The sequence below is a fragment of the Pseudophryne corroboree genome, chromosome 4 (genome assembly GCF_028390025.1).
Source record: "Pseudophryne corroboree isolate aPseCor3 chromosome 4, aPseCor3.hap2, whole genome shotgun sequence".
Classification (NCBI taxonomy): Eukaryota; Metazoa; Chordata; class Amphibia; order Anura; family Myobatrachidae; genus Pseudophryne; species Pseudophryne corroboree.
Genome location: NC_086447.1, coordinates 885043184 through 885057699, shown reverse-complemented (window position 1 = coordinate 885057699; position 14516 = coordinate 885043184). Strand labels below are relative to the sequence as shown.

Here is a 14516-nt window from a genome sequence, read left to right as displayed (position 1 = left end):
GGTTGCCAGGTGCATTAATATACTTTTGGCATTCACACAATACTTTTATGGCATTTTCAGTGTTTCACCATAAGAAACTGAAGACTATTGACGAATGGCAAAAAATGCCATACTAAGTTCCCTGCAGCACAGATATCAAGGCCAAGCGAGCAGCCAATGATGGCCATGCTGAGCGTGACGTCACGAATCATACGAGTGGGGTGAACGGCAGGGCTGCCAGGCCAGCCCTGCCGTTCACCCCACTCGTATGATTCGTGACGTCACGCTCAGCATGGCCATCATTGGCTGCTCGCTTGGCCTTGATATCTGTGCTGCAGGGAACTTAGTGCGCTCAGTCGTCGACTTGTGACGTCATTTGTGATTTCCTGTTTAATATTCCAATCCCTTCGTACTATGGCTCTCATTCCGAGTTGTTAGCTCGCTAGCTACTTTTAGCAGCCATGCAAACGCACAGTTGCCGCCCATGGGGGAGTGTATTTTCGCTTTGCAAGAGTGCGAATGCCTGTGCAGCCGAGCGGGTACAAACACCTTTTGTGTAGAACAAGACCAGCCCTGTAGCTACTTATCCTGTGTGATGTTTGCTGCGACGAAGGTCCCGGAATTGACATCAGATACCCGCCCTGCAAACGCCTGGACACGCCTGCATTTTTCCAAACACTCCCAGAAAACGGTCAGTTGCCACCCAGAAACTCCCTCTTCCTGTCAATCTCCTTGCGTTCGGCTGTGCGAATGGAATCGTCGCTAGAAACAGTGCAAAACAACGATGCTCTTTGTACCCGTACGACACGCGTGCGCATTGCGGCTCATACGCATGCATAGTTTTGCCATTTTTTTAAATGATTGCTACGCAACGAACAACGGCAGCTAGCGATCAACTCTGAATTAGGCCCTATGTTGAGCAAAATAAGAAAGTGGTCGGACGAATACGTACAATATGGATTCACGTTTATAACGGAATGTGACAGAAGTCAGCGTCCTCAAAGCACGATTTGCAATGCCAAGTTGAGCAATTCTAGTCTAGCACCGGCAAAACTAAGGGAACACTTCCTAAAGCTGCATGGAGATGAGAAACACAAGAACACAACGCTTGCTGAATTCAAGGTGAAAGAGAGCCAGATTCGATGAAAGGGCGACTCTGCCTGTTCTCGGCTTTGTACCCATCGACAAACCGATCTTAACAGCATCATACGAAGTTGCGTACCTGATCGCAAACCGGGGAAAACCACACACCATTGGTGAAATACTTATAAAACCAGCTACGTTGAGTATGGCGTATATCATGCTGGGAAAAGCTGCTGAAATTAAGTTGTCCCAAATTCCTCTTTCAAATGACACCATCAGCAGCAGAATCGATGGCATGAGCGATGACATCTTGGCTCAAGCAGTTGCAGATCTGATTTCAAGCCCAGCAAAATTCAGCCTCCAACTTGACGAGACCACCAATGTTTCCAATCTGAGCAAACTTGTTGTATTTGTGCGCTAAGATGACACGATAAAGGAAGATTTTTTATTTTGTAAGCCTCTTACAACAACTAAGGCAGCCGACGTGAAGAAACTTGTGGATGACTTCAGAGACAACGACCTTTCGGTTTCGGTATGAATGGTCGACCATGTTATGGTCGACAGTCATTAGGTCGACGACTATTGGTCAACATTGACATGGTCGACATTGAGACATGGTCGACACATGAAAATGGTCGACACATGACAGGTCGACACGTGAAAAGGTCGACATGGATTTTTGAACTGTTTTTGGTGTCATTTTTTCCATAACATGACCAGGAACCCCAATTAGTGTACCACGTCCCCTTGCATGGCTACCGCTGCGCTCGGCACAGGTTACCGTTCCCAATCGTAGTCCACGTGGATGGTAAAGTATAAAAAAATGTAAAAATCTATTTTTTTTAAAAGTCATGTCGACCTGTCATGTGTCGACCATGTGTCCATGTCGACCATGTTAATGTTAACCAGTAGCAGTCAACCTAATGACTTTTAACCTTAACATGGTTGACCATCCAAACGGTTACCCGATCTTTCGGTGGATATGGTTTCTGCAATTTGTTCGGACGGGGCTCCAGCCATGCAGGGACGAAACTCTGGTTTTGGTGCGCTGGTGAAAGTCGCTGCACCACTCATCTTTGTCACGTGTTCTGCACAGGCATGCGCGGGCAACAAAAACCTTGCACCCAAAACTGGCAGAAGTATTAAAAATTGTAGTGGAATGTGTGAACTACGGGGGTCATTCCGAGTTGATCGCTAGCTGCCGTTGTTCGCAGTGCAGCGATCAGGCTAAAAATTGGCATATTTGCGCATGCGCATGCACCGCAATGCGCACGCGCGACGTACGGGTACAAAGTCCTTTGTGGTTTTGCACAGGTTCTAGCGACGTTTTCATTCGCACTTGCGGCCGCAAGAAGATTGACAGGAAGGGGGCGTTTCTGGATGTCAACTGACCGTTTTCTGGGAGAGTTTGGGAAAACGCAGGCATGCCAGGGAAAACGCGGGCGTGGCTGGGCGAGCGCTGGGCGGGTGTGTGACGTCAAAAGTCAACCCTCCAACGTTAGAATCAACGCACACAAAGAGTAAGTCCAGGGCTGGTCTTGTTTTGCACAAAAAGATTTTGCAGGCGCTCTGACGCACAGGCGTTCGTACTTCTACAAAACGAAAATACACTTCCCGGTGGGTGGTGACAATGCGTTTGCACGGCTGTTAAAAGTAGCTAGCGAGCAATCAACTCGGAATGACCCCCTATGTGCATCTTCAAAGTGCTGTGTAATGAAATGGGCTCTGAATTCGAGGCACTTCTGTACCATTCTAACATTCGGTGGTTGTCCCGGGGGAAAGGTGCTGAATCGTGTTTTTTCCATGCGTGTGGAATTAGCCCTGTTTTTGCGAGAGCACCAACATTGTCATGCAGATTCCTTCAAGTTCATTCTCATTTTGGCGTACACGGCGGATATCTTCGATGCTCTCAATCATCTTAATCAACAGATGCAAGGGGGTGGAGTTAACATTATCGAAGCGGAAGGAAACCTGAAGGCTTTTCAAAAAGAGCTGCCGTTATGGAAACGACAAAAAGAGAATGATAACTTCGCAAACTTTCCCCTGCTGGACGACTGTGTACGTAAGATCGAAGACATTTCTGTACCCGGGGAACTGAAGCAAGCAGTTGCCATGCACTTAGATGAGCTCGCAAAGTCTCTCGACGGATACTTCCCCACCAGAGAGTCCTATCCAGCATGGGTGAGACAGTCGTTCACGTTTAGTGTTGCGACAGCAGATGTCAATGATGAGTACCTCGACAAAATCATGGACCTTCAGCAGAGCCAGGTTCAACAGCAATTCTTCAGAACAACAACACTCTCAACGTTTTGGTGTCACCAAATCGTACCGCACCCTCTTATTGCTAAGAAAGGCCTTGAGATACTCATACCATTTGTTACAACAAATCTTTGAGAGGAATCCATTTTGAGGATGGTAGACATAAAAACGAAGAAAAGCCGCACATTTCTAAACTTGTCTCTAAAAGGCAACAGCAAAAGTCACATTGATTTGCAGTAAATATTCATTGAGTTATGTTTTTGTGTGACATTCATGTTTTGTTGGTTTTGTTCTTTGAACACAGTGATTTTATGTGCAACTGATATATGGTTCATTTTGTGCACTAATAAAATATATATCTCTGTTTTGAATTTGAAAAAAAAATATATATATATTTTTCCAACTATGAAGGGTTCGGTGAATGCACGTATGAAACTTGTGGGGTTCAGTGCCTCCAACAAGGTTAAGAACCACTGCTGTAGATCGTCTATACACTCTATACCATATCCAGTATAAAGGTTACATTCCAACCCTGTGAATTGGAGAAAAATCCATATTGTGTGCTGAACGCTATGTAGAAAACAAGAACAGACAATAGGACAAAAGAAAGGAACCACCCTGATAATGACAGCAGCACCGCCCTTATGAGAAAGCTACGGGTACACTATGCACATGGCAAGACACTGGCAGTTCTGTGATTGGTAGTTCAGCAACCAATCACAGCATAGTAAAATTCTATAATGGAATACTGCGCAGCAAAGGGTAAGACCATGCATTATGCATTATGGGGGCTGCTAGCGCTCTCTAAATGTAGGGGAGTATCAGTGGGAAAGGCATTTTGGAAAGAACGGTCAATGGAGGTGAGGATGACCAAACCAGTATCAGTCATTTTTAAAACATCTTGACAATTTAAAAAAAATCAGCTGTAAACTTGCTGTGAAATGTAACATTTGGCCTTTAAACATAGTTTAACTCTATTTGCTGACAGCACAGAAATATGGACACATAATGGCATATCTGTATCTACAAGTGACATTCTGAATGGCAGACAGCTCCATAAGGCGGCAGATGACAATCTAGCGTCTCCTCGTCGCGGTGTACGGAACACGTAGAGGATCTGTGAAGGCAGAAGTATCTGTCATTTGATGAACGGTGTTTGGATCTGGCTGTTAGTGTCGCTCCATTACCTTTCAGACAACACCTATTTATTTGTCTCTCTTCCTGGTAGAATGATATCTCCTAAGAGACCATGAGGACATGATAGAGCCTGTGTCAGACAAGCTGGATAAGAGGGACAGATAGACTCACCTAGCTGGAGTTCAGCAAGGACTCCGTCAAACCGACTTACTGACCCCTACCCCCAGTCACACTCAATCCATCACTTACGTGGGTTCATCAGGGTCTTAGACTGATACCAATAAGTTGTGGTTGGAAAATAAACGTATTTTAACATATAACTTAATATCTTACATCATTCTGAGAACCCTAAATGGGCCTGTGACTTACAGACAAGATTTCTATACATATAACATTATATGACTGGGAGCTGCCCTATTGATTGCGCATCCAATGGCCAAACTAATGGAAAACATCTGAATACTGTCTCATTTCTACCACGAGTGACGTCTGGGTGCTACACTGTACGTGTGATTATATTCTACTTTATAAAACAATATATAAATCTATTGTCCTTAGCAAATGTAGTTTCGGTTTATCGCTGATTAAAAGATAACGCCATCCAAAACGAAACAATTATGCTTAAATAAATAAAACACAAATGCAACGCTCCATAAAAGGCTACAGAATAAGTGTGCGATATATAAATAACAGCTAATAAAGACATTACTCTCGAGCGTTGAGCTACGGTACTCACCTGGGGGTTTATTGATCAAGAGTCGGGTCGTAAAACCAGTCATGTCAGATCGTGTTTCTGCCCGATATTTAAAAGGGAATTACTTTTACTAGCAAGGCATGGCTAGAAGAAGCTTTGCCCTTTTAAGTATCGGGCAGAAACAGGACCCAAAATTATGGGTTTTACAACCAGACTCTTGATAAATAAACTTTAGCGTCCCCCATCGTCTGCTGTGGGTCAGAGGTGGTTGCTCCCTTTTTTCTGCCTCCATGATAAAAGACTGTGAGGAGGGTCACCCAAGGTTCCCGGTAATAGTTTCCTCTCTGCTGCAGCGACAGGCTATTTTCATATAGGCAGATATCCTCTACCAATAATATTCTTTTGGCAGGAATGGGGACAGCCTCTCCTGACTACGGCAGACATTGGCGTGACTTACGATCGAGTGGATCAGCGCTGTGACACAGGAGAAAAGCATTTTCTACCTATTAAGTTTCACAAACTTCGCCCAAAGCTGAAAAATCGTTTTTTTTTTTAGGAATTAGCATTTCCTATAGATTCGCTGGCACAAAAAAAATATGTTTTTTTGGCATCCCAATTCCGTTTATTTAGCTTACATATGTTCTTTTCTGTTCATTTATAAGGGATGCCGTTAATATACCGGCTGTCAGGATCCTGGCGTTCAGGAGACCGACGCTGGAATCCCGACAAACGCAGGGTATTCCCACTCTGTTGGTGGGTTCACACCACCAACCGAGCGGGAATATAACTTTTGGTGAGCGCAGCAAGCCACCGGGCCCGAAGCATGGCGAGTACGGCGAGTCTGCCAGGGGAATCGCTGCCTTGATTCTGACAGCTGGGATTTACCGGCATCCCGTCTGTCGGTAAAATCATATGTATTCCATTTATAATGCTCAAAATCCATCAATGCAATGGATAACAGACCAGTAACTGGAGATCTCATTCTGCCTTAGATCCTGGTGTGGTGATTAATTGATCTATATAATACAGGTTGGTTATCCCTTATCCAAAATTCAAAAATCCCACATTTTTGTGTCCCCTACTGAGATACAGTAATTACATGTATAGTATATATTATGTGTATATATAGATATATTATATAGATATAAAATATAATATACATATATATGTGTCATTATCTCAGTAGGGGAACAAAAAAGTGTGATGTTTAATTTTGGATAAGGAATACTCAACCTGTAGTTATTTAAAGTGTGTTCTGTCCCCATCATGCATGCACAGTGGGAGGTGGGGTCCTGTATGCTTCCAACAAGATTGGGGCTCCTGCTTCTAAGCAGACTATTGCACGCTGGATCTGTAATGCAATTCAGCATGCTCATTCTACGGCAGGGTTGTCGTTACCGAAATCAGTGAAGGCCCATTCTACCAGAAAGGTGGGCTCATCTTGGGCGGCTGTCCGGGGAGTCTCGGCGTTACAACTTTGCCGAGCAGCTACTTGGTCGGGTTCAAACACTTTTGCAAAATTCTACAAGTTTGATACCCTGGCTGAGGAGGACCTCATGTTTGCTCAATCGGTGCTGCAGAGTCATCCGCACTCTCCCGCCCGGTCAGGAGCTTTGGTATAAACCCCATGGTCCTTTTGGAGTCCCAGTGCGGACTCTATCTGCAGTACTTGTTCATAGTTATTGCTTTTGTTACACAAAGGTTGTTTTTTTTTGTTTCGATCAGCCTGTTGCTGATTTTTTGGTTCATGCTGTTAACTGGTTTTAGTTATATGCCATGTTGTACGGTGTGTTGTGGTGTGAGCTGGTATGTATCTCACCCTTGGTTAACAAAAATCCTTTTCCTCGAAATGTCCGTCTCCCTGGGCACAGTTACTATAACTGAGGTCTGGAGGAGGGGCATAGAGGGAGGAGCCAGTTCACACCCATTTAAAGTCTTAAAGTGCCCATGTCTCCTGCGGATCCCGTCTATACCCCATGGTCCTTTTGGAGTCCCCAGCATCCTCTACGACGAAGGAGAAAGTGTGTTCTGTCCCCATCATGCATGCACAGTGGGAGGTGGGGTTCCACATCCCACTCCTCCAATGGCTCTCACTGCTACAGTGATAGGACAGGAAGGATAATCTGTTGAGTGCCGGGAACAAGTTGAGTATGGAGGTAGGGTTGAGGGCGGACAGAGAAGCAGAGACGGGGTCAGAGCGGGACCAAGTGGGGAGTAGACTAAGGCGAACCGGCATATGTTGAGTTCCTATACTGAAATATTTATACTAAGCATCGAAACAGAAAGGTAGAACCCTGAGCTGTCAGTGCCAGAGTCTTAGTATACTTTATCACCAGTTATGTGAGATAGAAGAGACCACAACTGGATTGCTCTGATCATCAACAAAATGAGAAACAGAACTACAATCCTCAAAATACCATGCCCACGTCCCATTCAGCAACCTACAGAGGGGTGTGGTTCATCAAATCGACAGTGTCTAGGTCGACAATGTTTAGGTTGACCACTATAGGTCGACAGTCACTAGGTCGACATGGATGGAAGGTCGACAGGGTTTCTAGGTCGACATGTGCTAGGTCGACAGGTCTAAAGGTCGACATGAGGATTTTTTTATTTTTTTTGGTGTCGTTTTCTTCGTAGAGTGACCGGGATCCCAAATTAGTGCACCGCGTCCCCTCGCATGGTGCCTTTGCTCCGCTACCGCTTCGCTCGGCACACTTTACTGTTCCAATCGTAGTCCACGTGGATCGTTAAGTATGAAAAAATTCAAAAAAAGAAAAAAAAATTGAAAAACTCATGTCGACCTTTAGACCTGTCAACCTAGCACATGTCGACCTAGAAACCCTATCAACCTTCCATCCATGTCGACCTAGTGACTGTCGACCTATAGTGGTCGACCTGAACATTGTCGACCTAGACACTGTCGATCTTCAGACCGGATTACCCTACAGAGGGGGTACTTGCTTCGCTCGGCACACTTTACTGTTCCAATCGTAGTCCACGTGGATCGTTAAGTATGAAAACATTCAAAAAAAGAAAAAAAAATTGAAAAACTCATGTCGACCTTTAGACCTGTCAACCTAGCACATGTCGACCTAGAAACCCTATCAACCTTCCATCCATGTCGACCTAGTGACTGTCGACCTATAGTGGTCGACCTGAACATTGTCGACCTAGACACTGTCGATCTTCAGACCGGATTACCCTACAGAGGGGGTACTTGCAACAGGGCCTTGCTATACCCCGCTCCCCTATCTCCTCGGAAGTACTAGGGCCCAAAATCTTACAATGCAGCTCTCCATATGCCCCACCTGCCCTAGTTGTAAACCATAACATCCTTCCCCCCTTACTATCCCGCTGTTTGCCTTGTGGATCTGCTGTTTAAGATGTTCACCTGGCTATACAGACAATTTTTGGGGTTTCCGACATTTACCTTATATATTCATGGTGTGGTGTTCTGTGGTATTTTTGCCATAATTTGTACAGTAAAGGTTGCTGAGATGCAATAACGTATCTCTCACTATTATCAGCACTGGAAATGTGTCCATGTTAAGCAATGTTAAATGAGCTTCTGGTTGCACATTGCAAAAAGCCAGTATACAGTATGGGAACTTTTTGGATCATTATAATAAACTAATTTCTGATAATATAATTATTTTCAATACGGAGAGATCACCAAACGTCCCACGAACTCCACAGGCCACAAATGGCACGGTGTTGAGAATTTGTTCAGTAAACATGGTTACAAATACGTACCTGTGTGTAGAGGGGTTCGTAGATGTCTACTCCGTTGTCCTGATTGTGCGAGAGGATCTCGGTGGCCCGTTTCCAGATGAAGCGTGCGGGCGGGTTGGAGCTGACCGTACAACGAAGGAAGACTGTCTTCTCCTGGTAGAAGCTCCCTCGTACATCACTGATGGTCTGGTGAATGGTTAGAATGGGTTCATCTAGATCTAGAAGGTAGCAGAGGTCATAAGTATTTGTCATATACAGCGTCATTGAAGAACACAATTTATTGCAACAATTGGAAAGGCAGTCGAGTGCGGGCAAAGTGTGACAACCAAAAAACAACACTAGTCAAACTAATACGCACCCAAGTCGTCAACCAATTAAACCATCCAACCTTTAAATGTCCAGAAAACCTCAAAGCAACAACATAACAAGGTAAACATAAAACAGTTAGTTGAGATCAACCAATTTCTACCTACTCACACCCATTTAGTTAGGCCAATCCCCTCGGTCCGTTTGCCAGCTATAAGTTCGGTGATTCACTATTATAGGAACTGATGGGAGGAAAAACAAAAATAGTTTTCGAACAGTTCCCATCGCCAGACATTTTTTAGCCTTCAGCAATATTCCTGACACTGCAAAGTCATAGCCAATAATTAGGCACAAACCTGTATATGAAAAGAACTTATTACATTTAATTCATTATCCTGTTTTTATTGAAACTTACTCTCTGCTTAATTCTCAACCAGACACGTCCCCTCATTAGTATGCATAGACTATGATATTCAACGAACCTGTTACTTTTATTCCATTTTAATTTAATTTTTTTTTTTTTTAAGAATAATCCCTCTGTATTTGTAGCTGTAGCTGGCAGGAGAAAGATGTCTTTACCTCTCTCCAGTAATATAGTCAGGAACACAGAGAAAGTGCAATGAGCGAATGCCACAGATTGCACTTATCAAAACCACACACACCTTCCTCTCCCTCTGCGGATGAAACGCGGCGCTATCAGCTGTCTGACTGACACATTTCTATCATCGGAGAAAGTTTTCAGTTCAGCAAATTGATAGGAAGGACAGAGGTGATTTTCTGGCTGGCTCAGGACATCTGCTAGTTTGCTGAATTTCCCATGTAAATAGATTCCTGGTCTCCTTCATGTGGGTATTAGCACTAAGTGACCTTTTAGCGGCTGGCGGTGCCAAGTGTAAAATAAAAATGAGTGCAGATGGTTCTGCTATGCACCGTGCATCCAATAAATGTCTGAACACAAAATACTATACTATCTCTTCAGACACATATTGATCTAAAGCGCTAGGCAGCTTACATAGACATTTTGTCTTATTATGTATTTATGGCACAAGCTATTGCAGGAAATTAGTGTGCAGATCAGGTGGGCGGTGTGAGGTGTGAGACTGGATTACTGAGGACAGGGCTGCACGTGTCTTGGGAAATGATACGATGTTAAAAGAGGAATAGAGGCAGCAGGAAGCCACAGACTGAGAGCTATATAGTGGGAGGAGCATGGACCTCAGCAGCACATAGTATATCAGGAGATGAGTGATGTGTCAGTGAGGACAGGGCTGCATGTGACAGGGGCAGTGACATGATGTGAGGAGGGGAATGGAGGCAGCAGGAAGCCACAGACAGAGTTATATAGTGGGAGGAGCATGGACCTCAGCAGCACAGAGTATATCAGGAGATGAATGATGTGTCAGTGAGGACAGGGCTGCATGTGACAGGGGCAGTGACATGATGTGAGGAGGAGAATGGAGGCAGCAGGAAGCCACAGACTGAGAGTTATATAGTGGGAGGAGCATGGACCTCAGCAGCACAGAGTATATCAGGAGATGAGTGATGTGTCAGTGAGGACAGGGCTGCATGTGACAGGGGCAGTGACATGATGTGAGGAGGGGAATGGAGGCAGCAGGAAGCCACAGACAGAGCTATATAGTGGGAGGAGCATGGACCTCAGCAGCACATAGTATATCAGGAGATGAGTGATGTGTCAGTGAGGACAGGGCTGCATGTGACAGGGGCAGTGACATGATGTGAAGAGGGGAATTGAGGCAGCAGGAAACCACATAGAGTAGTAACCTTATTAAGGGGCATATGTATTATCGAGTTTTAGACTAAATACACTACTTGTAATTTCTTATTGGCGCTATTCACGACAATGAGAAATCAACATTTACAGGAATGTATCAAATTCGGATTGGGGCTCCGTCCCTGCAATACTGCATGTTAGAACTGAAGTGATTACCGCCACTGCCCTTGGTGGAGAGGGTTCCAGACAAACTCTCTTCTTTTTAGCAGAAAGGGTCTGGCCAGTAGTCATGGGCAAAGTAATTCACTGAACTGAGTTGAGACACATGACTCAGTTCAGTGAAATGTCTGGAGTCAGTGTCTCGGCACATGAGTCATGACTCATTTGTAGTGGAATGTGTTGCAGAGACTGCACATGAATCAGTGAGTTGCCAGTGCTGGAGGATCAGTGCTGGACTCATGGAGTTATTCAGCTGCAGTGATTGTGCAGTGTATCTGGGGGAGGCAGCTGCTTATGCACTGATTGTTAATAATATATTAACATAGATTCACTGTTATGTTGATATATTATTAATAACCACTTATTGCACACTAGTTACAGAATATTCACATTACTTCTGGCTGAGGAGAGAAAGCTTAACAGCCATGAAACACATCATTCAGTCTGTAACTAAACCAAATAAAAACATTTTTTATTTTATTTTGCATACTTTGCTAATTAATATTTTAGGTGGGCTTTTTTTTAGGTGGACTTGGATTTATTATATTATCCACTATCTAGCCTCCAGGGAGTTTGTCACCCACAATCACATTGAGCAGGAACAGTGAGTTGAGAGCCCTGTACCACAGGGGCTCCACCTCCTGCAGGCTTATGCTGCATAAATCAGATCCATCCACTGAGTCACTGAGTCTACACAGTGTACAACTGTCTCAACTCACTGGCAGACTCAGGATGAATCATGATTCATGACATGACTCAGGCACAGCAGCACAGCACTCACTGACTGGTGAGTCGTGACTGCTCCCTCCCCCCTCCCACTGGGTGTCACCTGGTATAGCCTCTGGCCAATCACAGCTAAAGACACTCAGCAGAACACACTGACTGAAGGACACACTGAGTTTCCTCCCTCTGGTTGAGAGAGGCTGCTGCTGCAGCTGTGTCGACTCATGAAACAGTGAGTGACTCGAATCATTCACACTTCCTGATGATTCGAGTCACTGTGTTGAGACAGTGAGTCAGTAGCCATCTCTACTGGCCAGAGCTGGAGAGACACTGGAGAGCTGGCTGGAGAGGCAGAATGAGGCTTTAGAGATACCGAAGTAGTGTTGGCTAGAGAGACAGAAGGGGTGCTGTCTGGAGAGACAGATCAGGGCTGGTTGGAAAGACAGAGGGGGTTCTGGCTGGAGAGAGACAGAAGGGGTGCTGCCTGGGGAGACAGAACAGGGCTGGCTGGAAAGATAGAGGGGGTTCTGGCTGGAGAGAGAGACAGGGTGCTGCCTGGGGAGACAGAACAGGGCTGGCTGGAAAGATAGAGGGGGTTCTGGCTGGAGAGAGAGACAGGGTGCTGCCTGGGGAGACAGAACAGGGCTGGCTGGAAAGACAGAGGGGGTTCTGGCTGGAGAGACAGAAGGGGTGCCGCCTGGGGAGACAAAACAGGGATGGCTGGAAAGACAGAGGGGGTTCTGGCTGGAGAGACAGAGGGGGTGCTGTCTGGAGAGACAGATCAGGGCTGGTTGGAAAGACAGAGGGGGTTCTGGCTGGAGAGACAGAAGGGGCGCTGCCTGGGGAGACAGAACAGGGCTGGCTGGAAAGACAGACGGGGTTCTGGCTGGAGAGACAGAAGGGGTGCCGCCTGGGGAGACAGAACAGGGCTGGCTGGAAAGACAGAGGGGGTTCTGGCTGGAGAGACAGAATGGGTGCTGTCTGGAGAGAGAGATCAGGGCTGGCTGGAAAGAGAGAGGGGGTTCTGGCTGGAGAGAGAGACAGGGTGCTGCCTGGGGAGACAGAACAGGGCTGGCTGGAAAGACAGAGGGGGTTCTGGCTGGAGAGAGAGACAGGGTGCTGCCTGGGGAGACAGATCAGGGCTGGCTGGAAAGACAGAGGGGGTTCTGGCTGGAGAGACAGAAGGGGTGCCGCCTGGGGAGACAGAACAGGGCTGGCTGGAAAGACAGAGGGGGTTCTGGCTGGAGAGACAGAAGGGGTGCCGCCTGGGGAGACAGAACAGGGCTGACTGGAAAGAAAGAGGGGGTTCTGGCTGGAAAGACAGAAGGGGAGAGACAAAATAAGAATTTACTTACCGATAATTCTATTTCTCGTAGTCCGTAGTGGATGCTGGGGACTCCGTCAGGACCATGGGGAATAGCGGCTCCGCAGGAGACAGGGCACAAAAATAAAGCTTTAGGATTAGGTGGTGTGTACTGGCTCCTCCCCCTATGACCCTCCTCCAAGCCTCAGTTAGGATACTGTGCCCGGACGAGCGTACACAATAAGGAAGGATATTGAATCCCGGGTAAAACTCATACCAGCCACACCAATCACACCGTATAACTTGTGATCTGAACCCAGTTAACAGTATGACAAACGTAGGAGCCTCTGAACAGACGGCTTACAACAATAACAACCCGAATTTGTTTGTAACAATAACTATGTACAAGTATTGCAGACAATCCGCACTTGGGATGGGCGCCCAGCATCCACTACGGACTACGAGAAATAGAATTATCGGTAAGTAAATTCTTATTTTCTCTAACGTCCTAAGTGGATGCTGGGGACTCCGTCAGGACCATGGGGATTATACCAAAGCTCCCAAACGGGCGGGAGAGTGCGGATGACTCTGCAGCACCGAATGAGAGAACTCAAGGTCCTCCTCAGCCAGGGTATCAAATTTGTAGAATTTTGCAAACGTGTTTGCCCCTGACCAAGTAGCAGCTCGGCAGAGTTGTAATGCCGAGACCCCCCGGGCAGCCGCCCAGGATGAGCCCACTTTCCTTGTGGAATGGGCCTTGACAGATTTAGGTTGTGGCAAGCCTGCCACAGAATGTGCAAGTTGAATTGTGCTACAAATCCAACGAGCAATCGTCTGCTTAGAAGCAGGAGCACCCATCTTGTTGGGTGAATACAATATAAACAGTGAGTCAGACTTTCTGACTCCCGCCGTTCTTGAAATATATATTTTCAATGCCCGGACCACGTCCAACAACTTGGAATCCTCCAATTCGTTAGTAGCCGCAGGCACCACAATAGGCTGGTTCAGGTGAAACGCTGACACCACCTTAGGCAGAAAATGAGGACGCGTCCGCAGTTCTGCCCTGTCCGTATGGAAAATCAGATATGGGCTCTTATATGATAAAGCCGCCAATTCTGATACTCTCCTGGCTGAAGCCAGGGCCAGTAGCATGGTTACTTTCCATGTAAGATACTTCAACTCCACCGATTTGAGCGGCTCAAACCAATGGGATTTGAGAAAATCCAAGACTACATTAAGATCCCACGGTGCCACTGAGGGCACAACCGGGGGCTGTATATGTAGTACTCCTTTTACAAAAGTCTGGACTTCAGGAACTGAAGCCAATTCTTTCTGGAAGAAAATCGACA

At 46.0% G+C, this 14516-nt stretch overlaps 1 protein-coding gene across 1 annotated transcript in view; it reads right to left on the bottom strand.

Annotated features, from left to right (window-relative positions):
• The window catches only part of MDGA1 (MAM domain containing glycosylphosphatidylinositol anchor 1), a 567923-nt gene that overhangs the window by 290056 nt on the left and 263351 nt on the right, over positions 1-14516 (bottom strand). The window contains 1 exon segment of the mRNA XM_063918866.1: positions 8906-9102. Within this exon segment, the coding sequence (XP_063774936.1) occupies positions 8906-9102 (197 nt within the window).